The sequence below is a fragment of the Aspergillus homomorphus genome (genome assembly GCF_003184865.1).
Source record: "Aspergillus homomorphus CBS 101889 unplaced genomic scaffold BO97scaffold_30, whole genome shotgun sequence".
Classification (NCBI taxonomy): Eukaryota; Fungi; Ascomycota; class Eurotiomycetes; order Eurotiales; family Aspergillaceae; genus Aspergillus; species Aspergillus homomorphus.
The window spans coordinates 75319-103316 of NW_020291916.1; the positions used below are offsets into that span (position 1 = coordinate 75319).

The 27998-nt window shown below is 52.1% G+C and overlaps 11 protein-coding genes and 1 non-coding gene across 12 annotated transcripts; 6 read left to right on the plus strand and 6 right to left on the minus strand.

Moving 5' to 3' along the window:
• Positions 1 to 69: 69 nt before the first annotated feature.
• Positions 70 to 703, minus strand: ltpA (tyrosine protein phosphatase LTP1; the record flags this gene model as incomplete). The annotated part of the gene is made up of 2 exons (XM_025691921.1): positions 70 to 563; positions 634 to 703. 2 exons carry the CDS (start codon positions 701 to 703, stop codon positions 70 to 72), a joined length of 564 nt encoding a protein of 187 aa, XP_025549446.1.
• A 1889-nt stretch (positions 704 to 2592) lies between these two features.
• chsA (chitin synthase class I) lies at positions 2593 to 5476 on the plus strand (the record flags this gene model as incomplete). The annotated part of the gene is made up of 4 exons (XM_025691925.1): positions 2593 to 2727; positions 2792 to 4447; positions 4503 to 4904; positions 4964 to 5476. The coding sequence occupies 4 exons, from the start codon at positions 2593 to 2595 to the stop codon at positions 5474 to 5476; spliced, it is 2706 nt and encodes a 901-aa protein (XP_025549447.1).
• A 360-nt stretch (positions 5477 to 5836) lies between these two features.
• BO97DRAFT_t193 lies at positions 5837 to 5907 on the plus strand. The gene has a single exon. It is a non-coding gene; the product is annotated as a tRNA-Gly (tRNA).
• Positions 5908 to 6028: 121 nt separating this feature from the next.
• BO97DRAFT_394408 (uncharacterized protein) lies at positions 6029 to 6838 on the minus strand (the record flags this gene model as incomplete). Its single annotated transcript, XM_025693977.1, has 2 exons — positions 6299 to 6838; positions 6029 to 6186 (listed from the first exon to the last, which is right to left on the minus strand). The coding sequence occupies exons 1-2, from the start codon at positions 6783 to 6785 to the stop codon at positions 6029 to 6031; spliced, it is 645 nt and encodes a 214-aa protein (XP_025549448.1). The 5' UTR covers positions 6786 to 6838.
• A 202-nt stretch (positions 6839 to 7040) lies between these two features.
• On the minus strand, positions 7041 to 8749 carry BO97DRAFT_444734 (acetamidase/formamidase family protein). The gene is made up of 5 exons (XM_025698485.1): positions 8610 to 8749; positions 8528 to 8546; positions 8162 to 8450; positions 7812 to 8088; positions 7041 to 7707 (listed from the first exon to the last, which is right to left on the minus strand). The coding sequence occupies exons 1-5, from the start codon at positions 8682 to 8684 to the stop codon at positions 7129 to 7131; spliced, it is 1239 nt and encodes a 412-aa protein (XP_025549449.1). The 5' UTR covers positions 8685 to 8749; the 3' UTR covers positions 7041 to 7128.
• Positions 8750 to 8943: 194 nt separating this feature from the next.
• usgS (transmembrane protein UsgS) lies at positions 8944 to 10700 on the minus strand. Its single transcript, XM_025695551.1, has 5 exons — positions 10599 to 10700; positions 10234 to 10340; positions 9998 to 10170; positions 9546 to 9945; positions 8944 to 9491 (listed from the first exon to the last, which is right to left on the minus strand). The coding sequence occupies exons 1-5, from the start codon at positions 10654 to 10656 to the stop codon at positions 9135 to 9137; spliced, it is 1095 nt and encodes a 364-aa protein (XP_025549450.1). The 5' UTR covers positions 10657 to 10700; the 3' UTR covers positions 8944 to 9134.
• A 381-nt stretch (positions 10701 to 11081) lies between these two features.
• On the plus strand, positions 11082 to 13235 carry BO97DRAFT_407005 (uncharacterized protein). Its single transcript, XM_025695552.1, has one exon. The coding sequence runs from the start codon at positions 11319 to 11321 to the stop codon at positions 12942 to 12944; it is 1626 nt and encodes a 541-aa protein (XP_025549451.1). The 5' UTR covers positions 11082 to 11318; the 3' UTR covers positions 12945 to 13235.
• Positions 13236 to 14000: 765 nt separating this feature from the next.
• On the minus strand, positions 14001 to 14773 carry BO97DRAFT_407006 (signal recognition particle 14 kDa protein). Its single transcript, XM_025695553.1, has 2 exons — positions 14542 to 14773; positions 14001 to 14445 (listed from the first exon to the last, which is right to left on the minus strand). Exons 1-2 carry the CDS (start codon positions 14575 to 14577, stop codon positions 14077 to 14079), a joined length of 405 nt encoding a protein of 134 aa, XP_025549452.1. The 5' UTR covers positions 14578 to 14773; the 3' UTR covers positions 14001 to 14076.
• A 200-nt stretch (positions 14774 to 14973) lies between these two features.
• Positions 14974 to 17617, plus strand: BO97DRAFT_314310 (MIF4G domain-containing protein; the record flags this gene model as incomplete). Its single annotated transcript, XM_025691253.1, has 2 exons — positions 14974 to 16357; positions 16410 to 17617. Coding segments are annotated over 2 exons (2592 nt in total), but the record flags the coding sequence as incomplete, so codon positions are not given.
• Positions 17618 to 17765: 148 nt separating this feature from the next.
• On the minus strand, positions 17766 to 19300 carry BO97DRAFT_471795 (uncharacterized protein). Its single transcript, XM_025700066.1, has 2 exons — positions 19244 to 19300; positions 17766 to 19190 (listed from the first exon to the last, which is right to left on the minus strand). The coding sequence occupies exons 1-2, from the start codon at positions 19256 to 19258 to the stop codon at positions 17799 to 17801; spliced, it is 1407 nt and encodes a 468-aa protein (XP_025549454.1). The 5' UTR covers positions 19259 to 19300; the 3' UTR covers positions 17766 to 17798.
• Positions 19301 to 20145: 845 nt separating this feature from the next.
• On the plus strand, positions 20146 to 21956 carry BO97DRAFT_471796 (kinase-like protein; the record flags this gene model as incomplete). Its single annotated transcript, XM_025700067.1, has 5 exons — positions 20146 to 20727; positions 20792 to 21106; positions 21164 to 21477; positions 21550 to 21664; positions 21760 to 21956. The coding sequence occupies exons 1-5, from the start codon at positions 20457 to 20459 to the stop codon at positions 21954 to 21956; spliced, it is 1212 nt and encodes a 403-aa protein (XP_025549455.1). The 5' UTR covers positions 20146 to 20456.
• Positions 21957 to 26041: 4085 nt separating this feature from the next.
• Positions 26042 to 27905, plus strand: BO97DRAFT_436134 (general substrate transporter; the record flags this gene model as incomplete). Its single annotated transcript, XM_025697765.1, has 5 exons — positions 26042 to 26138; positions 26194 to 26609; positions 26671 to 27067; positions 27130 to 27557; positions 27615 to 27905. The coding sequence occupies 5 exons, from the start codon at positions 26042 to 26044 to the stop codon at positions 27903 to 27905; spliced, it is 1629 nt and encodes a 542-aa protein (XP_025549456.1).
• Between the last annotated feature and the right edge of the window lie 93 nt (positions 27906 to 27998).

Consider the following 27998-nt stretch of genomic DNA (forward strand, 5'->3'; position numbering starts at 1 on the left):
ATCGCAGGGCATCAAAAAACCCGCGCTCGTCTGCCCTGCACACGGGGTCATCGTATTCTCCATCCATCTTCACTCTTCTACTTCCGTTTCCTGGTTCTTCTCGAGGTAATCGAGGAAGTTCTTCGAGAAGCGAGTCACCTGTTCATAGACATCCTTGAAGCCATTGACACCGCCGTAGTAAGGATCCTGGACGACCTCGCCTCCTCCGACCCGCTCATGCAGGACACCTCCGGGCTGGAAGTCACCGAACAAGCGCACCTCCGCCACCTTGGCGCCCGACTTCTTGGCGGACGCCAGCACCGACTCGCGGGTTTCTTGCAGATCGCGGAGGTTGTATTTGTCCATCGCCATGAGGTAGTCGAACGTCAAGAAGTCCTCCTTGGTGATCTTGCGCGCGGCGTGGACGTATCTTGTGATCCCGTGGCTGCGGAGGGTGGTCATGGTCCGCGAATCGGGGGACTCGCCGGCGTGGTACGCACCCGTACCCGCCGAGTCGATCTTGTTGATCAAAGGGTGCGAGGCGGCTACGTGACGGAAGACTCCCTCGGCCATGGGGGAACGACCTGGTGGGCATTGTTAGAGCAAAGCAGCTGGGGAAGTGGGCAAGTGCGGGGGCTGAGAGCTGAGCCGTACAGATATTGCCTAGGCAAACGAAAAGGACGTTGACTTGCCGTCCGGCGGGAGTGTCTTGCGTGGCGGTCATTATGCGGTATAGGTATAACGAGCTATGTATGGTATATTTTAATGACGGTTTATGGTACGAGAGAGAGAGATGTGGACGGTCGAGGACTCGAGACTCAAGGGATGATTCGCTTGACTGTGCAGTGGCTGGCGGCAGAAATCTTATCGATAGCGAATTGATGCCTGGGTCGCAAGGCACCAACGGGCGTCATTTTGCTGTGCCCGGTTCTTGCCACATGGTTAGTGGTACCTTTTTTGAATTGCTCAACTTATTTTCTGTTGGCAGTTGAATACCTGCGATATGCAGGTGCGAGGGGTTTGACGTGCACTGTCAGTACAGCATACTGTGAGGGCTATGATTGACATCGCCGATTCACCTCCCATCGTTGCTCGTCGTCTTCTACTTGTACTAGTGCCCCCAAGGCTACACGAAGTCTGATAAAGAAATATTTACGAATACGAATGGAGATAAAGTAAGACACGAGCACAGACTATGACGTCGGCGGTTAGTACAACAGATAGGCAGCGACTTTCTAGAGGGACCGATAGGGCTCGATGCCCTGAACCGATAAGAGGATAATTATAGGTAGCCCACCCAGTACTTTAGCTCCAGGCTGCCTTGAAGTTATACTTAGTAAAAGAAGGATCAGGATTAAGGAACGAAAGTGCAGCGCCACACTGCCCCGTGGCTGTGAAGATCGAGGCTGTCCTGCGGTTGGCCCAGTGACCGGCAGTGGAGTTCAATTGGAAACAGCCATGGCTCTCCCTGCAAGCTGATCAGCTCTATCTACGGATCTTCACTCCGGCTGGCATCGTATCAGGGACGCATTTTTGGTGCATTAGATCAGAAAATGAATGAAAAATGTGACAGCCTGGCAGGAGTGAGACTCCGGGGAAAAACTGGGTTTGCAGAATGTTGCCCGGCAGGTGAGGAAGAGGATCCAGGACTCCATCACATCGTCATCTGCATCGTAACCCCAGTGGAGCCTGCATCATGTTTGTTATGGTGATCGAGCCGTCAAGGTAATCTCATTAATCAATCGCAACTGATAGCTAACTAGTTGATCGTCCCTGTGGTTCCTTGGTCAACGGGGCTTCATCCTTTTCCCGCCAAGGGTAATGGCATAACAAGAGATGGTTGATTGTAGATTTAGTCAACGACAATTCCGGGTAAGTTAGTAGACCCAGCAGGTGACCGTGGCACTGCTATCACTTTTCCCCCCCTCCCCATCCCACCCCCGGTACGAAAAATAAGCCCCATCCCCATCCACTCTATTATCAAGTATTTTCACACCTTTTGGGCCACCAACCTCTCTCTGCTTCTTTGTTCCTCACTCCCGGTCTGTCCCTTTTCTCCGTCCTCGATCCTCCTCGGACTTAATCTCGCCTATCGCATCCTGAAACTCCCGCCGCAACACCCAATCTCTCCCCCTCTCAACCCCAACCTTCAGCAGCCAGGCCACCCTCGCATTCCACAAACCCGCTTGGCGCAATCTACACCCCAGTTTCCCTGGCCAGGAATTCAGAAGGGGCATTGCTATCGAAACGATTGATCGTCCGCAGCACTATCGGCCATCATGTCATATAATCGCTTGGGTAAGTTCCGATCTGTCGGTGAAGCACGTATTGCGCGGCAGTGGGTTGTCGCGCATTTGTCTCGTCTCCTCCGCATCCATTCCCCCAATTTGGAACTCTAGTTGGAGCAGTCTATCAACCAAACTACGAGAGAAGTAGTCTCCTCGTAGCTGCTCGGATATTGGTGCGACAAGCTGACGAATCATTCCGGCTATAATCTGGCGACTGTCTCACTTGCTTTCTTCTCATTCCCCGCGCGCATTGCACCTAGGGCGGCTATACTGATCATTGAACGCAGGAGACCCCTATGGGGAGGAGGAAAGCCACACGCCCATCATGAATCCACACCACCTTAATGCTCGTTCCCCGTCACCGGGTCGGCCTTTAAATACCTATCAGCTGTCCGACAATCCATATCCACAGGAGCATTTCGAGATGCCCTCGAGCGATCGACTAGCCGAGCAGCCGACAGTAAGGATGCCATTGGTCTGTTGGCCCTAGATTGGAGAGCTAACGACTGCCATCGCGATGCTAGTACTCCGTCGAACGACTTCCGAACTCTTACGGCCACAACGAGGCCTACGAGCACCACCAACCGCAAGCCTATCCTGGTTATGAGTACTCCATCGACCCCGAAGCGCACCACGATGCCTATTATACTCAACCCTATCACCCAACGGTGACACCGGCGGAGGACGATTATGATCTTGGCCAATATCCAGAGCACCAGCCTCAGCATCAGCACTCGTACAGCGATGACCACGTGCCCATCTTGCAGCCCGATAACCCATTCGGGCCGGACCCTTATAGCGATGAGTACGAGGAGGAGCCAACACTTGCGCACACCCACACACCCAGCCCGGCACCCGTGCGACGATGGAAGACAGTGAAGGAAGTCCAGCTATTCAACGGTAACCTCGTGCTGGACTGTCCGATCGCACCGAAACTGCTCAGCCAAGTGCCACACGCCGAACCCCCGGGCCGCGATGAATTCACCCACATGCGCTATTCTGCCGCCACGTGCGATCCGGCGGACTTCTTCGAGGAACGCTTTACCCTGCGTCAGAAGCTGTTCGCAAAGCCCCGACACACCGAACTATTCATCGCAGTCACCATGTACAACGAGGATGATTTCCTGTTTGCGCGAACGATGATCGGTGTGTTCAAGAACATCGAATACATGTGCTCGAGGACGAGTAGCAAGACCTGGGGTAAGGATGCCTGGAAGAAGATTGTGGTCTGTGTGATCAGCGACGGTCGTGCGAAGATCAACCCTCGCACGCGTGCTGTTTTGGCTGGTCTGGGATGTTATCAAGACGGCATTGCCAAACAACAGGTCAACGGCAAGGATGTGACGGCGCACATCTACGAATACACAACCCAAGTTGGGCTGGAGCTGAAGGGCACTCAAGTCCACCTCAAGGCTCGCACTGGCGCTCCTGTGCAGATGATTTTCTGTCTGAAGGAAAAGAACCAGAAGAAAATCAACTCGCATCGGTGGTTCTTCCAAGCTTTTGGTCGCGTGCTGGACCCCAACATCTGTGTCTTGCTCGACGCGGGTACACGCCCCGGCAAGGACTCGATCTATCATCTGTGGAAGGCGTTCGATGTTAACCCCATGTGCGGAGGCGCCTGTGGTGAAATCAAGGTCATGTTGGACCACGGAAAGAAGCTGCTTAATCCGCTTGTTGCAGGCCAGAACTTCGAGTACAAGCTCAGTAACATTCTAGACAAGCCGCTGGAATCTGCGTTTGGATTCATCAGTGTCCTGCCTGGTGCTTTCTCGGCCTACCGGTACGTTGCGTTGCAGAATGATAAGAATGGACAGGGTCCGCTGGAGCGCTACTTTGCCGGTGAGAAGATGCATGGCGCCAACGCGGGTATTTTCACGGCCAATATGTATCTGGCCGAGGATCGAATCCTCTGTTTCGAGCTGGTGTCAAAGCGCAACTGCCGTTGGCTGCTGCAATATGTCAAGTCTTCCACCGGTGAGACCGATGTGCCGGATAGAATGGCCGAATTCATCTTGCAGCGTCGTCGTTGGTTGAACGGTAGTTTCTTCGCTGCGGTCTATGCCATTGCTCACTTTTATCAGCTTTGGCGGAGTGACCACAGTTTCATGCGGAAATTTATGCTTCTGGTCGAGTTTATTTACCAGACGATTAATATGCTCTTCGCCTGGTTTGGAATTGTAAGTGACTCTCCCGCGGCGCCTCTTTCGGAACTGCAATGCTGATGGGTCTCAGGGCAACTTTTTCTTGGTCTTCAAAATCCTCACCTCGTACCTGGGCGACACTTCTCTCTTGGGCACGGTCGGTAAAATTCTTGGAGTGGTCTTCGAGTGGTTGTACCTGGCGACATTGGTGACATGCTTCGTCCTCGCGCTGGGTAACCGACCTGGTGGTTCGAACAAGTTCTATATGACGATGGTATACTTTTGGATTTGCATTATGATCTACCTGGCGTTTGCAGCCATTTTCGTGACGGTCAAATCGATCGAACAGCAGGTCAAGCAAAAGAGCTTTACCTTCTCCGACTTGTTTACCAATTACCAGTTCTTCTCGATCATTGTCTCGCTGGGTTCGACCTACGTGATGTGGTTCCTTGCATCATTCATTTTCCTCGATCCCTGGCATATGTTCACCAGCGTGAGTCCACTCCTATTCCAAATCCCGTCTGTTTCAGTCGTTCCCACTAACTAGGACAGTTCATCCAATACATCCTGCTCACGCCCACCTACATCAATGTTCTGAACATCTACGCCTTCTGTAACACCCACGACATTACATGGGGTACGAAAGGTGACGACAAAGCCGAGAAGCTGCCTTCTGCCAACCTCAAGCCCGGCGGCAAGGTCGACGTCAACATCCCCCAGGACGACGGTGATCTGAACGCTCAGTACGAGGCCGAGCTCGCCAAGTTCGCGATCAAGCCACCCAAGGAGGTCCCGAATGTCTCGGAGGAAGACCGCCAGGCCGACTACTACAAGGGGTTCCGCAGTGCGGTCGTCTTGGCGTGGGTGTTCTGCAACTTTGCCCTGGCGGCGGTGGTGCTGAGCGCCGCGGGCCTGGAGACGTTCGACAGCGACTCGGAAACGACGCAGAACAAGCGCGCCACGATCTACATGTCGGTTGTCCTGTGGAGTGTGGCTGGGTTGTCGATCTTCAAGTTCATCGGTGCGATGTGGTATTTGGTTGTGCGCATGGTAAGTCTGGTCTGATGGTGTTGTGTCTTGGGGGTCTAAAAGCTAACTTGTGATTCCAGTTCCGCGGAGAGTAAGACGAGTTTTGCAGTTTTTGTATTGTTATGATATCCCTCTAGTATGCCGCTGGCGGTGGTATGATTTCATGATGAGAAGTAAAGACGTATCGAAGGTTCATGATTTACGCGCGCGGACTGTGCTATCTACTCGACTTGCGACTGGGTGGGCGTCTTCAGGAAGGAATATGTATGTAGACATGTAAATCGAATGACATGATATGAAGATAGGATGCAACATCGAGGCATTACGTGCTATTCATACTCCTCTTCCCGGTAGTTGGACCATGAGTTCAGACATTACCACCAAAAACAAGAACAAGCATCATTGGTCTAGTGGTAGAATTCATCGTTGCCATCGATGAGGCCCGTGTTCGATTCACGGATGATGCAACAGAAGCCATCTTTTTGCACTTTGCTTTTTGTACCTGTCTTTTAGGCCAAAATACGCAACAAACCAGGGGGTTATGAACCAAGTATACATACATTCTCTCCCCTCCACATTATTAACTCATCAAGACTTTGAAAACACACAAACCGCAATCCCGCCCAACACCAACGCCATCCCCACCCACGTCTCCCGCGCGATCCCCTTCCGCTCTACGTACCACTCGCCCAGCACCGTGAACAAGAACGCACTTGAATTCGCCAGCGGAACGGTCAATGAGAGTTCTATCGAAACCCCCGGGTTTGGTTAGCACATACTTTCTCACTGGTCGGTATCCTCCAGCTTCCCATGCTGTCTTCCCATGCAATATCGAAAACGGAGAAGGGGATCACGCACCATGCTTCCCAACAAGCAAAAAGAACCACACACTCCCTGTCAGATTCACGACCAACGGGATCGAATAGGCGGGTGTCCGGAGGAGATTGACGACCGTCCAGAAGATCGAGGTGAGTTTCGTGCGCACCCAGGTTTTTTGATGCGGGGGCTGGCGCATCCAGGCTGGTTGCGTGGGCGGGGGGTTGTCTTCTTCTTCTGCTTCTTCTTCGACTTCGTTTTCGTCTTCGGTGGTGGTGTGGGGTTCAGAGGACGGAGGGTCGATCGGATTCAATGGCGTTTCATTGTCTTCGTAGACGGTAGGAGGGGTTTGTTCAGAGGGGGAGGAGGAGGTACTGGTGCTGGTGCTGGCGTCTTGTCGCGCGTTGAAGTCTGCGGCGGCGCGGCGGATGAAAGGGGTTGTGAAGCCCCAGGCTATGCCGACTAGAAGGAAGGAGAGGATGTAGTTTATTACTGGTGGTTGCGTTGTTGGGTCCTCGGTTGAGGCCATTGTGCAGGTTTGCGGTTGGGGTGTGTTTGGTTGGTGAGAGGTTCTGAATTGTGAGTACTCCGTGGATAGGGGAGAACTTGGGGGAGGTGGTACAGTAGATTGATGGTTGCGATAAGATAAAGCCGTGATGGTGGACCCGCTCCGCTGGGATACTTGTAGTTCCCCCGGAACAGTTGTAGTATACCATAGTAAGCTACCCATTTTTCGATGCTACGTTTATTCCTATCACTGCTAGGAAGCTCATATCAAAGGTAGGCTGGCATTCCGGTGGTCTTAGGTTAAGTGTTGAGAGAGCTACTTGCACGCAATGATATGAAGGAACCAGACATAACCGCTACTCCCTTCACTCACTTGTAAACGCACAACTCCCCATATCCAACTGCACCGCCTCGCCCTCGGGCCGAATATCAAAATCAAAGATATCCATCGGCACCCCCAGCGTCGTGCACGCATTGGGTATATCCACCAGCCCTGCAATATGTCCCTGCACCGGCGCGCAGCTCAGCAGCAGGTAGATCTGATAGTCATCGTACCCATACCGACGCAGGTACTCGATCACCCGCAGACACGTCTGACGATACGCCACCGTCGCGTCCAAATAATGCTGTTTTCCATTCTCATCGACCGAAAACCCCTCGAAGGTCAAATACCGGCCGGGCCCGAATTGCGGCTCCACGGGGCCCGGCTGGAAGATCGGGGACTTCATGCCCATCTTCGCCATGCCGCCCTTGAGCACGGTGAACTTGAGCGTGATGATGCCGGCCATTTCGATGGCGCCGCAGAAGGAGATCTCGCCGTCGCCTTGCGAGAAGTGCAGATCGCCGACGGAGAACTTCGCGCCGGGTACGTGCACGGGGAGGTAGACCTTCGAGCCGCGAGAGAGGTTCTTGATGTCGCAGTTGCCGCCGTGTTCGGGACGACCCTATACATTGATCATTGGGTCAGCTCAGCTCAGCCCAGCTCAGCCCACCCCAGCCCAGTCTCCAGCAATTCGGTCAGGTGTGTGTGAGAGAGGAAGAAGCATACAGGAATCGTTCTCGCGCCCTCCCTCGCGACCTTCTCCTTAAGACTCTCATCCGCACTTCCCGCATGCGCATTTCTCGGCTCAGGAGGCTTCGCGACATCCCGCTGCAGGGCGGTACTCGCGGCGATCAACTCCCCCTCTCGACGATTCCACTCCGCCAGTATCTCCGCGGACGGCGCGCAGCCCAGAATCCCGGGATGAATCAATCCCGCAAAGCGCACGTGGGGAATATGTCGCGACGAGCAGAAGATCCCCTCGAAGTCCCATATAGCCTTGGCTCTGGCGCACACATCGAGTCAGTTTCAAACGTCCTTTCTATCAGCACACACACTGAGGATGAAGTCTGGCCTACGCTTTCGGATAAATCTCATCGAGAAACCCGCCCCCATTGTTCTTGTCGAAGACACCGGTAAAGCCCCAGGGGTGATCCTCGAAGGGCTGGACATCTTGGATTTCCACCAGCAAGACATCGCCCGGCTCGGCGGTCTCGATCTCAAAGGGCCCAGATAGGTAGTGGATCTGGGTTAGGTCGACGTCCTTGACGTCGTCGGCGGAGTCGTTGTTTTTGATCTGCCCGCCGGTCCAGTCGAGGCATTCGATCTTGACGACTTCGTTGTTGGCGATCGTGCCGCAGGCGGGGACTGTTTTGAGGACTTATGGTTAGTGTTGTTTGTGGCTGATTTAGATTGTGGGTGGGCAGCTAGGCTGGGTTGTGTACCATCTGGATGCCATCTGTTCTGCGGGATGTCAGCACTATGAACACAGGTCCGTGACTCAGTGACTGGATGGTTTCAACGTACGTGCAACCCCGGTTGCTCCCAGGCAGGCTTGTTGAGATCGACCGTCAGCGCTGTGCGGATCTTCTTGTGGCCCATGGTGATGATTGAAGGTGATGGTGTTTGTCCAAGGTGGAGGGGATAGCGAGGGAAGAGGAAAAGAGTTTAGCTCTCAGGCTGCAGGGCGGCCCCAATTAAATACTCTAGCTGCACGATTCTTCCCTGTAGCAAGACAAGTCCCCCTCACCACTCAAAGAACTCTCGCTCAGACCCATAGTTATCAGCAGATCGAATCGGAAATGGACGGGCGCGATGAGGGGGAAGACATGGAAAAGGTTATCTTATCGGGAATCGATGACGCTTATCTGCGGGGAACGTTTTCTCTGCTTTGCAGCTCAACTTTTGTCTGATAACGATAACAAATTGAACCACACGGTTCTTATAAAAGGCCTTTACAAATATACTCATCACCCCAACTCTCTACAGATCCCGGGCTCAGTCTATCACACATCCGTCAAATCCCGGTCAGCCCTCCACACACCGCCGAATTCAAGAAAACCTGCGGCTTGGGGTGTCAGGCGCCTTGGGCTTTTCATCTTCCTCGTGCACGTTGAGCTTGTCTAGACTATCAAAGGGAAGACGCAGGAAGTCGTGCTTGTTCGTCCAAGTCGTCTGGGTCTCGGCGAAACGCTCCTTCTCCGCAGGGCTCGGTGGGGGATCCGTGATCTTGGTGACAAGATACGCTGTCGACGCCTGGGCCACACCATAGAGGAGGACCCCGATGAACGGGGCCTTCATGACGTGAGTGAAAGCGAAGGCGAAGCCGAACAGTACTCCTTCACGGTCGGCAAACCAACGCTTCTTCTGCTCATGGGTGAAGGGAACACGGCTGAAGTAAGGTTCCAGCTGTTGATGTTGTTAGACAAGCCTGACTGAGGTATTCTAGGGAGCATAACCTACCAGTTCACGCATGAGACTGCGGGAGGCATAATAGCTATGCAGGAAAGAAACAACGTAGCTTTTAGGTAGGATGAAGCCGGCCCCAAAGATGACAGCAGCAGGCGTAGTTCCTACGGAGCTTTTGAAGGCGTAAAAGGAGGCAGCGGGCATCACGAAAGGTCCGACTACGGGAACCAAAGAAAAGAGGTAGGTCCCCAAAAGGAGTCCAGCCCGTTTACCGTACCGCCTGAGAAACATGAAGAATGCTGCATGTCCGGCGGCCTTCGGGGTTCTGACCTTGCCCTCCTCGGAGGTGTACATGGATAGATTGGGATAGTACATGTCGCGCAAGTTCTTCGGGTCGTCCTTCTTGTGTTTCTGGACGTAGGTAGCATCCACCCATTTGAGAGATTCCATGAAGCTAATTGGGTCAGTCCATAGACTTTCGGCAAGCAGAACAGCGTTCGACTTACATTTCGTCTAAGGTAGGCGTGATATAACGCATCAGTGTCATGAGCAAGAAGGGCACCTGCAGCACGGAGTTGGAGATGAAGTCGAGACTCTCAACGAGGGTGTCATCCCAGGTGGCATTTTCCAGGTCGACGGCCCATGAAATACTCCAGAGAACGAGTTTGACTCCGATGATCTGGAGGTGACTAGTTAGACTAAAGGTCGTACACCCCCAGACCGTAAGGGGGACAATTCATACCGGGATCTGAATGATAAGTTGGATGGCAATTCCAACGGCGACCGCGAAGAGAGCCTGACGAAAGTGGTTGTATTTGAACAGATCGGGATTGCCCAAAGCGCGGACAGCTGTTGAGTTGGATGTCAGCACTCCAAATTCTGTGCTCAGATGACGTATGTGTTTTGCTCAAGGATGGCTATCAATGCATTGAGGCGACAGCAGGTCTGAGGCTTCAAATCTGGAAAAGCCAGGTTTTCATGCTTGAGTATGAGCGATAAACTCTCAGCTCTAAACCCCATTTTCCCTTTATGCAATGTATTCCACACAGCGACAAGCAAGCATGAGGCGGCGGATAGAGACTCCGGGGAGGGTAGAAGCTCACTCACTTCCAACAATTGTTAACTGAGAGCCGCGAATGACGGCGTTGGGTTCGAAATTCGGCATTGTGCTCAACTGTGTCCCCAAAGGAAAGCAGATGTGAGCTCAGGAGTCTGAAGAGAGAAAAATGGACATGTGAAGCTATTTATAGTGGTGCGTTGTTCGGGGGAGTCGGAGAGAGGGGGGGAACAGCCACAGGCAACCACATAAAGGTGGAAATGTGCAAGTATGGCTACGGGAGGGGATTGGGTGCAGCTGCCAGCATCCGCTGCGCTAACAACAGCCGGACAAACCGCCCAGCCCCACGACGCCACATTTCACGTGACTATCCCATGTGTATGCCTGAGGCCTCATATATACTCCACCCAGCCCCAACAAGCTTGCAGCGTGCAGAGCGCAGAGCGCAGGGGAGATCGCAACTAGTCTCAACTGGGCGCGGGCAATGATGATTATTGAGTTCATCCATCCATCCATCCATCCTTCTTCTGCCGGGGTCATTTGGGTTCGATTATCTCACCACCACCATCATTCTTTTCTTCTTGCCCCCCCTCTTTCAAATCCCTGCTGATCGTCTCTCCTTTTCCCGCTTTCAACCTTTAGATATATTCAAATCACCTGCTGCATCTTTTCATCACCGTACTCCTATTCAATGTAATCTTCCTTTGTTTCGGTCCCTTCCTCTTATTTTTTTTTCTTTATATTATCATCCAACATCCCCATGATTGAGAATGTCTGATTCTTCCGATGCGCCGCTTCCCCAGACTTCGTCCATTCGTCGGTCTGCTACTCTCCCTACCAAACTGAATCCGCGTACGCGTCGTCACTCAGAATCCGTGAAACCGTCCGAGAACGATCTCTTCTATCATCCCTCCGCCAAAGTCGTCCACTTCGCCCCTAGAGCCCTTGCGCCTATCCCGTCGAGTACCGCACCCGCCGATTTTGATTACCCGGTCGATACCGTTGAGACGCTTCCCTGGAGATCACCCACCGAGCGCACGGTCGCGCTCGCGCCTCTCCGATTAGAAAATGTACACGGTTTAACCGTCTTCCTGAAATGCGGCAATGTCGTCCACGCCATTCTCAAGAACTCTCAATGCTGGTGCGTCGATGGCGAGTCGACATTTGTCTTGCGCATTCGGCCCCTGACCTACTATCGCATTGAACTGCCCAACGAGGTGGAGGATGACAAGAGACTAGTCGTGGAAATGAAAAATGTGTTGCCGAAAATTCTCCGCTATGAAGTAACGCCCTGCCCTTTCAAGAGGGGCTTCACCGTCGAAATCCCCGAAGAGGCCAAGGCGCCTCGACGAAAAAGGGCCTGGCGTCCTAAAGGGCGTCGAGAAAGCGCCCCCGTGTCTTCGATCTTCAAGCAAGATATGTTGAAGCCGAAGGATGACCTCGCAGCCGACTTTCCTAGCGCGGGAGAAGACACGGACGGAGATGCGACGGATGACAGTGGTTTCACGACCAGGGGCAGCAATAGCACAATTCTCGAGACAATCGCTGACGACAATGAGTTGCCTGACCCGGTTCCGATCTCGGAGCCAGTGCAGCACTCAAGCCAATCTGCGGTAGAAACAAAGCAGAGTTTCCAGACTTTGCTGGCAAGGTTTGAAGATAGCTCTGAAGACCAGGTTGATCCTGAATTCTCCTTCTCATCCAGTGTGGAATCTTTCCATTCACTTGGCCCCTCTTTTACAGCCATTCCGGACTTAGACACCTGCTCTACACCCGCGTCAAGCGAGAATGATGACCAGTACGAAATTGAAAGTGGCGATGCCCACTCGTCTTCTGGAGACTCACATCTACCCGAGTCTAAGCGGTCTCACAATCGAGTCTCCGTGTATGTCGACTGTTGGGATCATATGTCGCCGACGGAGGAATTAGCTAGAGACTTTTCTGAGCATGAGGCTAAACCGATACCCATTACATCTAACCGTCCTACGTCCGCCCCAGAACCTAGTGGGGCAGCTTCAAGCAATGAATCTAATTCTAATCTATCCAGCATGAGCGCTGAGTTCCGTCGTCGCTCCAGAGCTTCCCGCCAGCGAGAAGTCTCTCCCATGCCACCACCCTCCACCTTAACGCTTGCCAAACCTGAGAAGCACGACGCGGCTTCTTTGATTCACAAGACGGCCTCGCTCGTTCTGGTCCCGCCCATCCAGCTTATGGTTGTGCTCATTCATATTGCCGCCCGCATTGTGATCGGACCCGCTATGAACTCGACCATGGGCGAGCTCAAGCGCAACATCGAGGACCAGCTAGCTGAATCTCAAGATACGGTGGATGATTTCGACCTGCCCCTTCCTGATTGTTTCCGAAGGACCGAGGAGTCTTCCGAGCATACCCCATGATATGGAAGCAGTTGATTTAGCTTTGCTGGTTCCGCATATCATCCTTTCTTCCGTTCACCATATCATTCTTTGGCATATTTCTTATCCTCACATTCGTCACTCATGATATTTCTGTTTTATTCCCACAAACGCCTTCTTTCTGTGATGATTCAATTACACGATTTCCGTTGTCAAGCCCCATGGTTTGGGACATGTCTGGTTTGTGGATGGACCAATTCGCATTGGAAATGTACCCTAATGTCTTCATTGTATTCTAGCGTGTGCCATCAATCATACTTAATTGTGAGACAGTCAAGGTTGTCAGTCGAAGTATCACTACGTGCCTCATGTTAGGTTTAAGCAAAATTGGCACGGGCCTCCGGGTTGAATTTATGTAGTAGAACCCCATGACTGAGAGCACCCCGGGGGTGTATAGTGCATTGAAACCTGATAGACCACAATGATATTATGAGTGGAAGAAGACAGCCAGAAGCGCCATTAACCCGACGCCAGAACAACCAACAACATCAACCTTCAACCTTCACTCCCCAAACCAAACCTTCCATTCATCCTCCCCTTCCATTCTATCCCCGCCACCCATCGTAACGCAACCCTATTTGAACCTCCCCCAGTCTTCTCTGGAGAAACTAGAACGGCAAATGCAAGCCCGCGCCATCATGAGGAGGGAGGGAGGGAGGTGGTATTCTGGGAGTATGGTATCTTTTTGAGTGTCGTATTCTCGAGGGAGATGGTCTTTCTTGACTGACGGTTTGCTGGGGCTTGAGTTGTGCTATGATTTACAAGTGCATGTACTCTGTAAAGCTCCAGGGTACGGTCGAGCAGAATCGACGGGTAGTTGGTATCCATCAGGCGGTGGTGGTTCTCAGCGCGTGGCCGGCCAGTATCCAGCATAGTATGCAATAGAGGAGTCCTCCATACCAATCCCGATTGATTTAGTTTGAATCGTAGAAAGTAAACAGACCCGTAATATAACGCCAATAATGCAATCAACCACTTAAAACCCCAGTCACCCTCACCCTCACCCTCCAGCCCGTGCCACCCAAACAGCAACAATATCTCATATACAGACCATCAACGCACAAATCAACCCCCTACCCACCTCCCACCACAAAACCCCGTCCCCGTCAGAAACTCAAAGCTTCGGCACCTTTCCCCCCGCCTTCCCCTTCGCATTCTTCTTCTTCCGATCCCGCTTCTTCAGCCCGGTCATCCCAGCCTTACAAACCTCCGCGTACCGAGCATAGAACGCCTCCAACTCATCCGGGTTAACGACCGTCGACAGCTTAACCTTGTTCGTGTTCTTGTTCTTTGAAATGCCCTTCTTATCGATCGTGTTCTTCGGATTCGCGGCGCTGGTGTTCCCGTCGGTGGCGCGGATAAGGATAGCCGGTATTTGTTGGTCTTGTTGTTGGGGATCGATTAAGGGTTTCTGGGTGAGGTAGACGGAGCCGCGGGCTTTTTGGGAGGTGGTGCTTAGGAGGGTCGTTAGGGAGGTGAAGAACTGTTTTTCTTTGGGTTAGTTTTGGGGTCGGGGTGCAAAGCTGGGGGCGGGAGGTTATGGAGGTAGACGGGGATGGGAGTTCGTGGACAGACTGACCTCTTCGTGGTTGAGGTGTGCGTGTGCGGCGGGCATTTTGATGAATGATGCGCGCTGTAAGCTGGGTATGAAGGAGTTGGAGTTGGACGAGGGGGTGGTGGTGGTGGTGGAATTGCGTGTAGTGTTTATGCCACCTTGTCAGTTGAATCTGAGTACTTGAATGGGACAGAAAGACGACAGTGATAATTGCTTTTGTGGTTGTAAGCGCAATCAATGGCCGGATGATCTCGACTCAACTCACTCACGCCAATGAGTTCAGTGGGTGGGGAGAGTAGCTCCGCAACATCACTCCCTCACCGCCCTCCCTTCTTCCGCCTCCGCGGACTTTTTTGTAACGGCATTATTTTTGATCGTTGCGCAAAGCAGAAAAAAAAAAAAAGGTTCCAGACCTTGCATCGAGTTTGACTGAAGAATTCATACAATCAAAGAATAATGCCGCGTCCGAGGCATAACACGACCTCCTTACCCAGGAATCTCCGCGAGGAGCTGGGGATCAGAGATACCTACGGTGATCGGAAGCGCAACGGGCCCGGCGCGAGAAAAGATCGGCGGAAAGAGGAGCGGTTGTCGAAGAAGCAGCGCGGGGGTTTTGGGGCACAAAAGCGGGGCTCGCAGCGGTCCTACCACGATGATGACGAGGATGAGGATGATTTCGGTGGATTCGACGAGGGCGCTGGTGATTCCGACGACGATGACGATGATAATGCCGCGGCGACTATGGCCAAGTTGAAGGCTGCTAAGGCCGCTAAGGCCGCTCCTGAAAAGATGAAGAAGGCGCAAACGGTCGAGAAAGATGCTGAGGTGGTGGCTGCAGCGCGGCCCATCTCCAAGACGGTGAAGGCGAAGTTGGACGAGGATGAAGCTGAGATTGCTGCGCTGGAGAAGAAATTGGGTCTTAAGAAGGGCAAGAAGCTTCCCAAGTCTTTCGAGGAGGATGGCTTGGGTGATCTTCTTGAGGACCTGGGTGAGGGGTCGGATGATGAGAATCGCAAGCGAAAGAGGGAGGCCGACGACTGGTTGCGCAATAAGCGGAGAAAAGCGCAGGGATTGCAGGCTGATGACGAGGACGAGTCGGAGGAGGATGATAGTGATATGGGTAGTGAGGATGGGCTGGAAGGTTTTGACGAGGATGACGAATCTCTTGGAGATTTCGATGAGGATGAGGAGGAGGATGATGACGATGAAGACGAGGATGAGGACATGGATGGCATGGATCTCGACGAGGACGAAGAAGAGGAACCTGCTCCTAAGAAGAAGGAAAACCCATACGTGGCTCCGGTCCAAGAATCTAGCGAGAACAAGCCGCAGAAGTACATCCCTCCCTCGCTTCGAGCCAAGGCTTCATCAGAGTCCGAGAGTCTCGTACGTCTTCGAAGACAGGCTCAGGGACACCTGAACAAATTGTCCGAAGCCAACATGATCTCGATCCTTGGTGAGTTCGAGAAGCTGTATCGCGATTATCCTCGTGGCGAGGTGACCTCGACCCTTATCACACTCTTGTTCGGTCTGATTTGCGAACGATCTACACTGTCGGATACCTTCATCATCCTGCATGCGGGTTTCATTGCGGCCGTCTACAAAGTGATGGGCATGGATTTCGGTGCGGAGATCGTGCAGAAGATTGTGGAGACATTCGACGCTCGTGGTGACGAGCGAGGCACGTTCGCAGGCAAAGAGACGATCAATTTGATTGCTCTTCTGTCGCAGCTCTACAACTTCCACGTCATCTCAAGCACCTTGATGTTTGACTACATCCGGCTATTCCTCCAGGATATCACGGAAGAGAACACCGAGCTGCTTCTCAAGATCATCCGAAGTGCGTATCAACCCCTACTCATCCTAACACGAACACTAATGACAAGCAACAGACTCCGGCCCTCAACTGCGCCAAGACGACCCCTCCTCCCTCAAAGACATCGTCCTCCTCATCCAGCCCGCTGTCGCCAAAGCCGGCGAAGCCTCCCTCTCCGTGCGCACCAAGTTCATGATCGACACGATCACCGACTTGAAGAACAACCGCCTGAAAGCCGGCGCAGGCTCTAACCTGGCCTCCGAGCACATCACGAAGATGCGCAAGATACTCGGCTCGCTCAACAACACACGCGTCATTCGCGCCTCGGAACCCATCAGCATCTCCCGACAGGACATCCACAATTCCTCGAAAAAAGGTAAATGGTGGCTCGTCGGCGCCAGCTGGCGCGAGGACCCGCTCGAGTCCGCCCGCCAGGAACTCTCCAGCCTGCCCCATCAACAATCCCAGCAACAGCAGCCAGACGAGAACGAAAGCGACGGCGAACCCGATTGGGTCAATATCGCCAAAGCCCACCGCATGAACACGGACGTGCGCCGCTCGATCTTCGTAGCCATCATGTCCGCCACAGACTACCAGGACGCGCACGTGCGCCTGCTCAAGCTCCGCCTCAAGCGCGCCCAGGAGTTCGAGATCCCCCGCGTGCTGACCCACTGCGCCATGGAGGAGGTCGCGCACAACCCCTACTACACGCTGATCGCCCGCCGGCTGTGCGGCGAGATGGGCCGCCGCATCAAGGTCTCGTTCATGTACACGCTATGGAACATCTTCAAGCGCATGGGCGAGAACGGCGACATGGACGACGACGATTCCGACGGCGGGTTCGGTGGCGACGAGGACGAGAACAACAAGCTCGATATGAAGGCCATCGTCAATCTGGCCAAGATGTACGGATCGCTTGTTGTGGACGGCACGCTGAATCTGGGCATCCTCAAGATCTTGAACTTCGCGTACCTCCAGCCGAAGAGTAAGACTTTTGTGGAGCTGTTGTTGATTAGCGTGATCCAGCAGTCACAGCAGAAGAAAAAGAAGGACAAGAAGCGGGGGAGTAAGAAGAGCAAGGAGGTCGAGGAGGACTCAGCGCGCGATGAGAGCGCGCTGATGGAGATCTTCTTGCGCACGAAAGAGACGCCGCAAATTGCCAAGGGGTTGATCTTCTTCCTGCGCAAGGTGGTCGCGAAGACGGATATTGTGCCGTCCGCGAAGGATCTGAAGCTGGTGAAGTGGGGGTGCACAGTTGCGGTGGATGCGTTGAAGGTCGTGGTGAAGGATAGCGGTGCTGATTAGTGGCATTCATTGTTTTAACTGGTTTGGGCGCATGAGGCGTTGTCATGGTTAGCATTGGAGGGATAGGCCAAAAGTAGTGTATATAGTCATCTTGAATCCAAGCATCGTCAATATCCTGCGATGGTATGTTATATTATGTCATGCAAGTAGGGTATCTAGTTTATGCACTGTCGCGACCGTCTACATTTGAGACCAGCTCCCATTCTAGGACAACGGTCCACTTTCCCGATATCTGCAGCGCAACGGGTTCGGCTGGCTTGTCATCTGTTCCCGATTCCAAGCCAGTCTCTCCTAGATCAATGTCCCAGGTCAATCCCGGACAAATGCCGACAGCACTTCCAGGGCGAAGCTCGGGCGCTGAAATTGCATTCCGCCGAGCTTGCAATACCGTCTCAGGTCGAGATCGAGGTGGACCAATGAGAAGTAATTTTCGAGAACGCGTATTTGGTTCCCAGTCTGCCTCCTCGTCGTGGGCATCTGGCTTATGGCCACACACAAACGCGAGGGGACCACAGCTCGGAAGCGAAGATTGATGCACATGATCGATCTGAATCACTGCTCCCGCGCGCCTGGCAACACCCGCCTGTCGCTGCTGCTCGTGTCGGGTACCAGTCTCTAAAACCCAGCTGCGCACTTCAGCAGCCATGCCGTCCGGGAGATACGTGTGAGCGGGATCGGGAGCACGACCACGTCGGCGCAGCGCACGACGGGATGGTGAGAACAGGGTCGGGAGGGCAGCCAGTTCATCGTCTGTGTGTGAAGGCGATGGTGAGCGGGGTAGCACGAATGCTGGCGGCTTGCGTCGTTGTGACGAGGGTGGTTCTTGCGTCGATGTTAATACCCACGGTCTGCTACTTGACTGGGGTTGTGTGGTCGGTGGTAGGTGGGAGGCTGAGAAAAGGAATCGACGGGGGTTGCGCGCGGATGGAGGGTTCGCGCTTTCCGGCGCTGAGGGCTGTGGTGTTGTTGTGGCTACTGGGGTATGCTGTGTCGTTACTGGAGGGGGCTGTTTCTGCATCGGAGTTTTCTTATGAGTCAATGGTATTGGTGATTGCGTTTGCGGCGGTGGAGATAGGGAGAGATCCTGCGACGATGACACGATCCACTCTGTGTCTGGTCCTGTTGGTGGTGGTTGGGCTGAGGGGAGGTCGTTGTCTATGGAGACTCGGCGTCGTTTCTTGCGGTCTTGTATGCTTGCGAAGAGGTCCTCGAATTCGGAAGTTTGGTTTTCTGAGGGCCCAGGGGAGCTGCCTGGCGCTTCTCCGTCATCAGAGATGATATTCCTAGAGGGAACGGAGGGTTCTTCATCGAGGTGGTCCGCATCGTCGGAATCTTCAATGGTTTCTTTCTGGCGAGGTGTTGAGCTGATCCACCTATCGCGCTTGAGAAAGCGGGCGGTTGGGATTGGAGTATCCTGGGTGTCATCCTCTTCGATTGAGTCTACATCCTTAGTTATCTGCTGCGATGCGGGGGTCCTCTGTGAGACGAAGAACCGAGGGGTCGAGGCAAATTGAGGCCCTCCATTCGAACGAGAGGATGCACGAAAAGGGGTCTAGATAACTGTCAGTTCCAATCCAGCTCGGAATTGTCAATACAGGGGCATACGGCGACAGGGCGCATTGGAGCAGAGGGAGAACAATCTATAACATATTTAGGATAACGCGTGGGGAAAGGTTGTTGATAACATCAGCCGCGTGTGATATCATCCGGCAGATTGCCATCAATATAGCCATAAACAGCAGGCGGTCGAAGGGCTGAATCTAATCTGGACTTTCTCACGTGCCGGGACCGCTTCCCCTGCACAAGTAGGATATCCTTGGTCAGTATGCAGACGGAACACCTCCAGCTTTGAGACCCATCATAGACGAAACCATGATCTATGATATGATAGTCGCTAAATCTTTTTAAGCAGGGGCCTGGCTCATTGATTGGGTCTTTGTAGGACTTATTGCACGACTCGATCATTTTTATTTCGACACGAAATAAAACATCGCTATAAATCCAGCATACTGGAAGCCAGAAGCAATTCCGCACGATACACCCAGCATGTAACAGCATTCGATTTTCTACTCAGATGCTAATGATCTAATCGGAAACCACGCCATCTTAAGTCAAATCAATGCATATGTAACCTGACATCAATCGCCATCACAATAGCTTGCTCAAAACAACACCTTCCTAGCGGCATTATTACGAAAGCTCCAGTATTCGTCACTCAGAAAAGCGAGGTTATGGACTCCCTTCACTGGTCCTGTACCCATGCACTGGAATGTATAGGAGGCTGAGTGGGAAGAACATGACATGCGAGCTGAAAATATGGATGAACAGGACTTGCTTCTTGAAAGCTTGAAATGGATGATGGTTAGGAGGGAGCCTTGTCGGAGAAGGTATCCGCTCCCCGATAGGAAGCGGTGGAGCCTGGAGCCTGGAGCCTGAAGTCTCAGCGGGGATGCGGGTAGGCTGGAGCTGGAGTCTTCCTCTCGACGCCTCAGCTCTCCCTCAGGGCTCGGGCTGGCACTGCCCCTTTTTGTTCCTTTTCCTCATTATCATGGCACTTAGCCTATGATATTGAACCAAAATTGTCTATCGTTATCGATCTAAAGCAGCTCCGTCTGAGCCAGGTATCGAATCATTCTATGTCATTGCAGATCTTATGCCTACGCTTGATCACGCTGTTCAGAGGGTTGTTTACTTGCAGTCCTAAGCCTCAACACTCACTCCTGGCCAACCATCCTCACCACCTCAGCGTGAACTATGACCGTGCCACTCTTTGATTGATTCTGTACCGTACTTAGGCAGCAACTCTTTAGTATAGAATATGCGTGCTTTAATCCCCCCATCACCACTTTTCCCGTGTCTCCGGCCGTGTCTCCACCAAAGAACTGTGCTACTACATCGATGGGTTCATGAGATGGCAGATCTTCTGGCGATTGAAGAACAGACGCTTCCATTTTATCATCGGAAGCGTTATTACCCTGTCAAGCCTGGCGAAACTTTGAAGAATCTTTATCGCATAATCGCTAAACTAGGCTATGGAGCGTATTACACAGTTTGGCTTGCTTGGGATGAAAAGTTTGTGGTCCATGCCAGTCCACTATTTTTGGACTGAATACTGACTCGCGTGCAGAGCAAGATAATACACCTCTCTGAAAGTTTGCATACAAACTGAGGATACTGAGCCTTCGCCCATACTTGACGAGATCAACATGCTCCACCGCTTGAAGAAGTTCGCCGAAAAAGACCACCCAGGCTTGGACTTTACGCGCCTTGCACGGGACATTTTTGAGATTGATGGTCCCTCTGGGAGCCACTACTGTATCGACTTCAAACCTCAGGGCAATAGTGTCCGCACATTACAGAAAAAATTTCCCAACGCCCAGTTGCATAAGCTTCTCGTAAAATCCATCATACGCCGCTTGTTCTTCGCCGTAAATTGGTTGCATGCAACCTGTGGTGTTGCACATACGGGTATGTTCAGCTAGTCGGGAAGGCTCAAAAACCTTGATAACTCACTGTACTTATTAGATATCTCACCGGAAAATGTCTTGATGGACATTGAAGACGACACAGTCCTCAAACATGTCGAGCAACAGGAGACTGAGAATCCTAGTACTCCAATTACCACGGGTACTGGAGCCGCTGCTACGACAGTCTACAAAACTCGACCAACGATGTTAGAGCTATCGGGCTACCCGTGCCTTACTGACTTTGGTCAAATGCGTGTGATAGAGGGACGCATAAATCAGGATTGGTGGATGACAGATCTATATCGCGCGCCAGAGGTGCTCTTACAGCTTCCTTGGGGGTATCCTGTGGATATCTGGGCGATCGGTGTCATGGTGAGCCCTACTAAGCATAACCTAACCACACGGTCCACTGAACCCGTCAAATAGACACTGTAACTACTAGAGGGTAAGAACCTCTTTGACCCAGTGGATCGTGTCCACGGTCAGTATGTCCTCCCATTAGCCTTGGCCCAATACATCGGCTATCTCCGTCCTCCTCCTTTGGAGATCATACAGAAAAGTCCACTCTTCAAGACATACTTTGACTCTAGCAATATGCTCCCTCATCTGTAAATTACCCTTTGATACAATAATTCTCATCTAATCATTTGACAGGCAATTTGATATCCGAGCCCCCAATCCCAAATATATCCCTGGAAGAATTTGTCACCACCATTCCACCGGGAGAAGAGAAGGACCAGTTCCTCAGATTCATACGGATATTATTAACGTGGGATCCGGAGAAGAGAGTCACGTCTATTGACGGTGTACCCGATGAATGGCTCACGCGGCCGGTTGAGGGCTTCATGTAGGTGCGTGAGCTTGTTGTGTCACGATTCAGTGGACTCAAAATTGTCGTGCTATATATTCTGTGCTCTTGGAGAGTGAGCCATCTCCTCGTTTGAAGCAGTCTGGATAAGGAAGAGTGGCTACTGTCGCAAAGTAAAGAAGAGCTACAGTGGGTGAGAATGAGGGGGAGAGAACGCCCAATGACAAGGAAAAGATAGTTTAATATTCAACCATGCAGGGTTCAGGACAAGACAAGCTGGGTTATGATTCATCCTTGTCGGAACAGCTTTTCTTGCTCCAGGAGATATACGAAGCAGCTGAGATTACAGCAAACATATGGCGTTGTTCAGCTAGCCCTGACATCAACAGCTTCTTTTCTTTTTCTAGAGTTGGTGTTCATCCTCAGCCAACTGATCAACACTGGCGATCTTTAGAACACGAAGAAAAATATGTATGAGCTATTTCTGTCAATCTTGTGTGAGAGGCTCGAAGTTTCCCATGATTGTACAGTATAGCTAGCTAGCCGGAGGAAGGGGCGGCGAGGGTAAAAGAGGAACATAGATTGATTGCCGATAGAGAATCTTGAAGTATAATGACAAATCAACTTCTGAATACCTACAGATACAGACTGGCTTTTGATTCTTATAGATGCTTAGTAAATATTTCCAATTTTATAGCCTTTGGTACTGTAATTATGCATGCCAGGAGAGATATAACCATTAGTTATTGGTGCAGAATTTACACAAAAGCTGAGTAGATCCCAAACCCATTCCTTCCTTCCCTATACTTAGTCAGAGTAGGTTTATTTGGCATACTTTGTAAAGGGTCGTGGACGTCATAGTCCCTCGAGATTGTAACGGCAGCGGTTCGACTGTTCTGGCCAAGATCGGATGCGTTCATATTAAAATCTAGACATCACTACTATCCGCGAACGGCCTACAACCAGCCCCACAACCAGCTGCTCTAGCTCCAAGCCAGCCCGCAGACAACTTGCAATCGAATTGCACCTAAAACAACTAAATCCCTCAGCTCGCCATAAACATTGGCGGACGCTTTCTGAATACGCGTCAGCAAGTTTGCTTTTGGCGGGGGAAGGCCCGGACAGCTTTTCAACCAGTATCTGCAGCCCGTGTTCCTCTATGAGATCATATATTCCTCGTGGAAAATGCATATAATGGCCTTCCGAGGACGACTTGATCAATATGACAATCATACTGAAGTCTTCATTCCCCTTGCGACTTCATTGTCTACTACCCCAAAACCACAATGTCCGGCCCACCAGAAGGAGTAGTCTGGTTCCCCAAGAAGCTCTTCTCGATTTGGTGGGACACCAAACTACACATCAGCGACGACGATCGAAAGAAAGAGCTCAGACGCGAAGGGGAGGATTTCTACAGGTATCTCTTTGTAGACATCACCGTCAACGCAGAAGTCCAGGATGAGAAAGACAGGCCAAAAAAGAAGCATCCTCGCACCGAGTACGCTGTCGGCGGGGCGACGGCAAGTTACGACCGGATCTCAGCTCTCTATGGCAGGGACCCCAGTAACCCTTCTCGGATCGTGACTATGCACCAGGACGGGAATCTCTTCAATCAGCCCGAACAGGCATACATGGTTCATTTCCCCATGCCAACGCCCGAGGAACGTTTTTTCTGGCTGGACACAACATATGCTATCCGGGGGGTGTATTTTCCGCAGTGCTGGCAGTGTCCTTGGCCGTATGAAGATCTGGTTCAGATGGTTCGCCTGGATTTCAAGCATCGATTCGTCCAGATCCCGTTCGCGATCCCTTACAACCCGAAGCAGTACTCGCAGCCTGAAAGAGATCTTCTGCCGGACCAGATCAATAAGGCTGGGTTGGAGATCCTGCCGGAAAGAACCCTGGTGGATGAAGTGTTGCATCCGATTCTCCAGAACACGACCCGGTTCAAAAAGAAGATTCTGGGGGAGAAAGGAGCAAACTCGGATGGTGAGCCCTCTAAAGAAGGACTCTTCCAAGGCACGGACGCAGAAACAAAGCAAGCCAAGGAAGATCTCCGTAAGTGGCTAGAGAGCTGCAGAGGAAAGGGCCCAAAAGATCAGCTAGACAAGGCCACTGAGCTTGATGCCTTGGCGAAAAAGTACGGTATTGATCGCAACCCGAAGTACTACCGTGCCGTAGTCGACCAAGACGATCTCAAAACCAGCCCTAGCGGCACTTTCCAGGAGTCACTCAAAAGATGGATTCTCGAATTCTGGACCGACAACCGGCCAGACCTCTTCAAGAACCAGAAAAATACACCTTTCACCGCTGAAGCTGCCGAAAAATGGTCAAAACAGATTGCCGAAAAGGCCGAGTTCAAGAATATTACTATCCAAGGTCTTGCTGCACAGAGAGATATCGCAGAGCGCGAAAAGTTTGTCAAGGCGCTATCCGACGCGATCACTGCCGGACCTCAAGGATGGAAGGTCGGACCACAGTCTAAAAGTGGCTTGGGCACCGAATTCATTAGCGGTTTGTCACAGATGCTGGGGCCCAGGGGCCTGCAAGCGATGTACATGTCATCCAGCTTCGCGTCCGACGCAGGGAAGTGGGTATTGGCATTAGCGGACTGGACCAAATTTCAAAAATGGTTAAGTCCTAGTTGCCCAGACCAACCCGAAGACGACAAGTTTCTTGGTCTTCCAAAATATACCCCCTGGCCTTGGTATCAAAGGCGTGCGTTGCTCTCTTCACCCGGTGGCCAACCCGATAGCATTGTCACCGGTCACGTTGACTTCGCTACAGACCCTACTTTTGGTCTTGGACTTGCCCATCCAGAAGTCACGCTGCGGTTTGATGTCACAGAGTTGATGTGTATTCTGCCCATGCCAGGAGAGATATATACTCGACACGGAGAAAAGGAAGTCGGATATCAGAACGTGTCCGCGGAGGGCGAGAAAGGCCGGCCCATCGACTTTTATAGTCGCGACCTTGTCCTCGCCTTCCCCGCGAGAGAGGTGAAGAATGCGTCCGGCACCAAGGACGTTTCGTCGGACCATCCTTGCATCACGTACAATGGCAAGGCGTTTCCCGACATCATCAAACGGCAGTATGGTTTGAACCTGAAATACGACATCACGGATCCCACCCCATGGGAGAAGCAACTTGCGCTTTTCATGGTGCAGCTCGTGGCACTCGCCGCGGATGCTATTCCTATCTTTGGGCCTATGATATCTTTTGCCATCTATATGGGCGGGAATGCGTTGATCGATAACTCTTGGGCCTCGCAGTACGAGAATTCGGCTCCGCCGGTGTTCGCGTTGCTGTACTCGCAGAAAGGTAATGTGATAAAATATAAGGCGAAATTAGCACCAAAATTCAGATTCAAGCTGAAGTTGTGAGAGAAGACCTCATTATCTTCAAAGGTACTATCTCAGGAGGGTCACGGGGGGGTCAACCTGGGACGGAGACTGCCGCAATGAGATTGAGGGCTATTTCAGAATGCGAGACACTTCTCTTTTCACCGTTTCTAATTTGATGATTATAATGGCACCAATTGTACTTTTGAGCTTCTCACTTGGACCACCATTCCTGGGAGATACGGTTTATCCCATAGTGACTCAATTCAGTCTTGACCGAGTCAGGTAATTCTGGTGTGTCTGCAATAGGGATGGTATCTGGAGTTTAGATAAGAACCCAAGCAGGGTTTGTCGAAGTGCTTTCGTAATGAATTCCTCGTCATTGGTACACGTACCAGGACTAGCGGCCAAAAATGTTGGTGAGGTCCGCAGAGGTGCTCTGAAAGATAAGCAATGCTAGGCAGGGAAACCCGAGAGCGGGTGGTGAGGAACAAATCATGACTGGTGATCGCCTGTTGGGGTGCGGGTAAGGCTGAAGCGAAAATCCACTCGACTCCACCGTCTCTCGATTCTATCCCAGTATCACTGGCCACCGCGGTTGCATGGATCCTCTTTTGCTTCAGCCTAGACAACTCCCAGAAGAGCATTATTAGTCAGTCACCATCAGCCGGTAGATCCTGGCATTCGCTCCATCTTCCTGAGTGCGGACAGAAAACAACATGTCTTCCACCCTCCAGCGTCCTGCGAAACAGGCATTGAGTCCGGTATCCCGCCCGCCCTGGACACCATGAAGGACTACAGCCAGCACCCCCTTTTCCAGAGAAAGCTCTCTTTCAGGCTTCTGTGTGCTACTTTCTGCTTTGGGCTCTCGGGAGCCGCTCGGGGTAAGCCATCTGTCCATTTCCATTGCACTTATGTGGCTCAACTGACGTGAGGTAGGCCTCGATGGAGGCCTTATTGCTAGCACTGTCGCAGAACAATCTTTTATCGACCAATTCCACATACATGCCAGCTACCTCAGCGCTTCTGAGAAAGCGAACCGCCTTTCCAATGTCACTTCGATGGTTCATATCGGCAGTCTGCCAGGAGCTGTTCTTGCATTCGTCTTCTGTGAACGTATCGGCATGCTATGGACAATGCGTCAGGCCTGCCTCCTTTGGATCATCGGTTCCATCATCTTCATCACATCGCACAATCTCGGACAAGTCTATGCGGGAAGGTTCATCATGGGACTCGGAATCGGTCAGTATGGCGTGATCGCGCCTATCTACCTGGGCGAGGTGGCTCCCTGCCAGGTTCGCGGCATGATTGTGGGCATGTATGGCATGTCGGAATATCTGGGAATCATGATTGGTGTAAGACGCTCCAGTCCTCCATGGAGCAAGGACAGGATCTCTGATTGCTAACGCTGTCCAGTACTTTTCGATATGGGGTGCTTCCATTCATATGCCAGCCTCTAGCGCGAGACAGTGGATCATTCCACAGAGCATTCAGATTATGTGGGCAGGGCTGCTTTTACTCTCTTCTTCGCTCTGCGAGGAGAGTCCTCGGTTTCTGTGTAAGAAGGGCCGCCCCAAAGCGGCCTTGCAGTCGTTTGCAAGACTGTGGAACTTGTCTGTCATGGATCCTGGTATTCATGCTGAGGTAGCGAACGCGCAAGGCCAGCTTGGACTAGAGCATCAACAGAGGTCATCTCTGCGGTTTTGGAATGCCCTCAGAGAGCTACTTACGGCAAGAGAACATCTCAGAAGGATCGTGTTCATTTTTACTCTCCAGTGCTTAGGAGAGTGGTCGGGTCCCAATTCTGTAACAAGTGAGCAACATTGATGATTTTCCGACCGCCCTTCCAGATAATAAACTGACCTTTTGCTTCAGCCTACGCTCCCGAGCTTTTCGAGCTTTTCGGCATCGAGGGACAGTCGCAGAAGCTCTTCACCACCGCAATTCTAGGAGCGGTCAAGTTCGCATCCGCCCTGATCTCCGCGCTATTCCTACTTGATGCACTAGGAAGACGAAAGACACTCTATCTCGGGCTTATCATTCAGATCCTAGCTCTGGCCTACGACTCCATTTTTCTCACGGTCTTTGCGAGCACCCCATCAGGCTCACATCAGGAATCTGCAGTACGACATGCCGCCATTGGGGCCATTGTCATGATTTACATGACCGGGGTTAGTTGGGCGCTTGGATGGAACTCTATTCAATACCTCATCCCTGCGGAATTATTCCCCCTGCGAGTGCGAATTGTTGGCGTAAGCCTGGTCACACTGTGGCACTATGCAAACCGGATTGGGGTCTCTAAGGTTGGCTTGCAACCATTCAAATGGGGTGGAACAGAAAACTTAAACTGACTTACCTAGGCCACTCCTATGATGCTGCTCCTCGCTCACGATTCGCTCACGCCTAAAGGAACCTTCTGGTTCTTCACGGGCATATCTCTACTAGGCCTTTTATTCGTCTGGGTATTTGTCCCTGAGACCTCCGGCAAGGGGCTTGAGGAAACGAACGCGCTATATGCAGGTCACCGTGGCTCCCAAGAACCTCAATTGCCCGCAAATGATGACTCGAAAATGGGCCAGATTGCGGAATTGGCCCGCAATTCCAACCACACGAGTGAAGACAGCTCCGCTGGATCTGCCCGCCACCGGTAGAGGCAAATCCGCGTATTGCCGTGAAGCTGTCAATATACCCGTCTGTCGAGTACCCCGCAAAATTGTACGCTCCGAAAAGTCTCGGCGACCCAC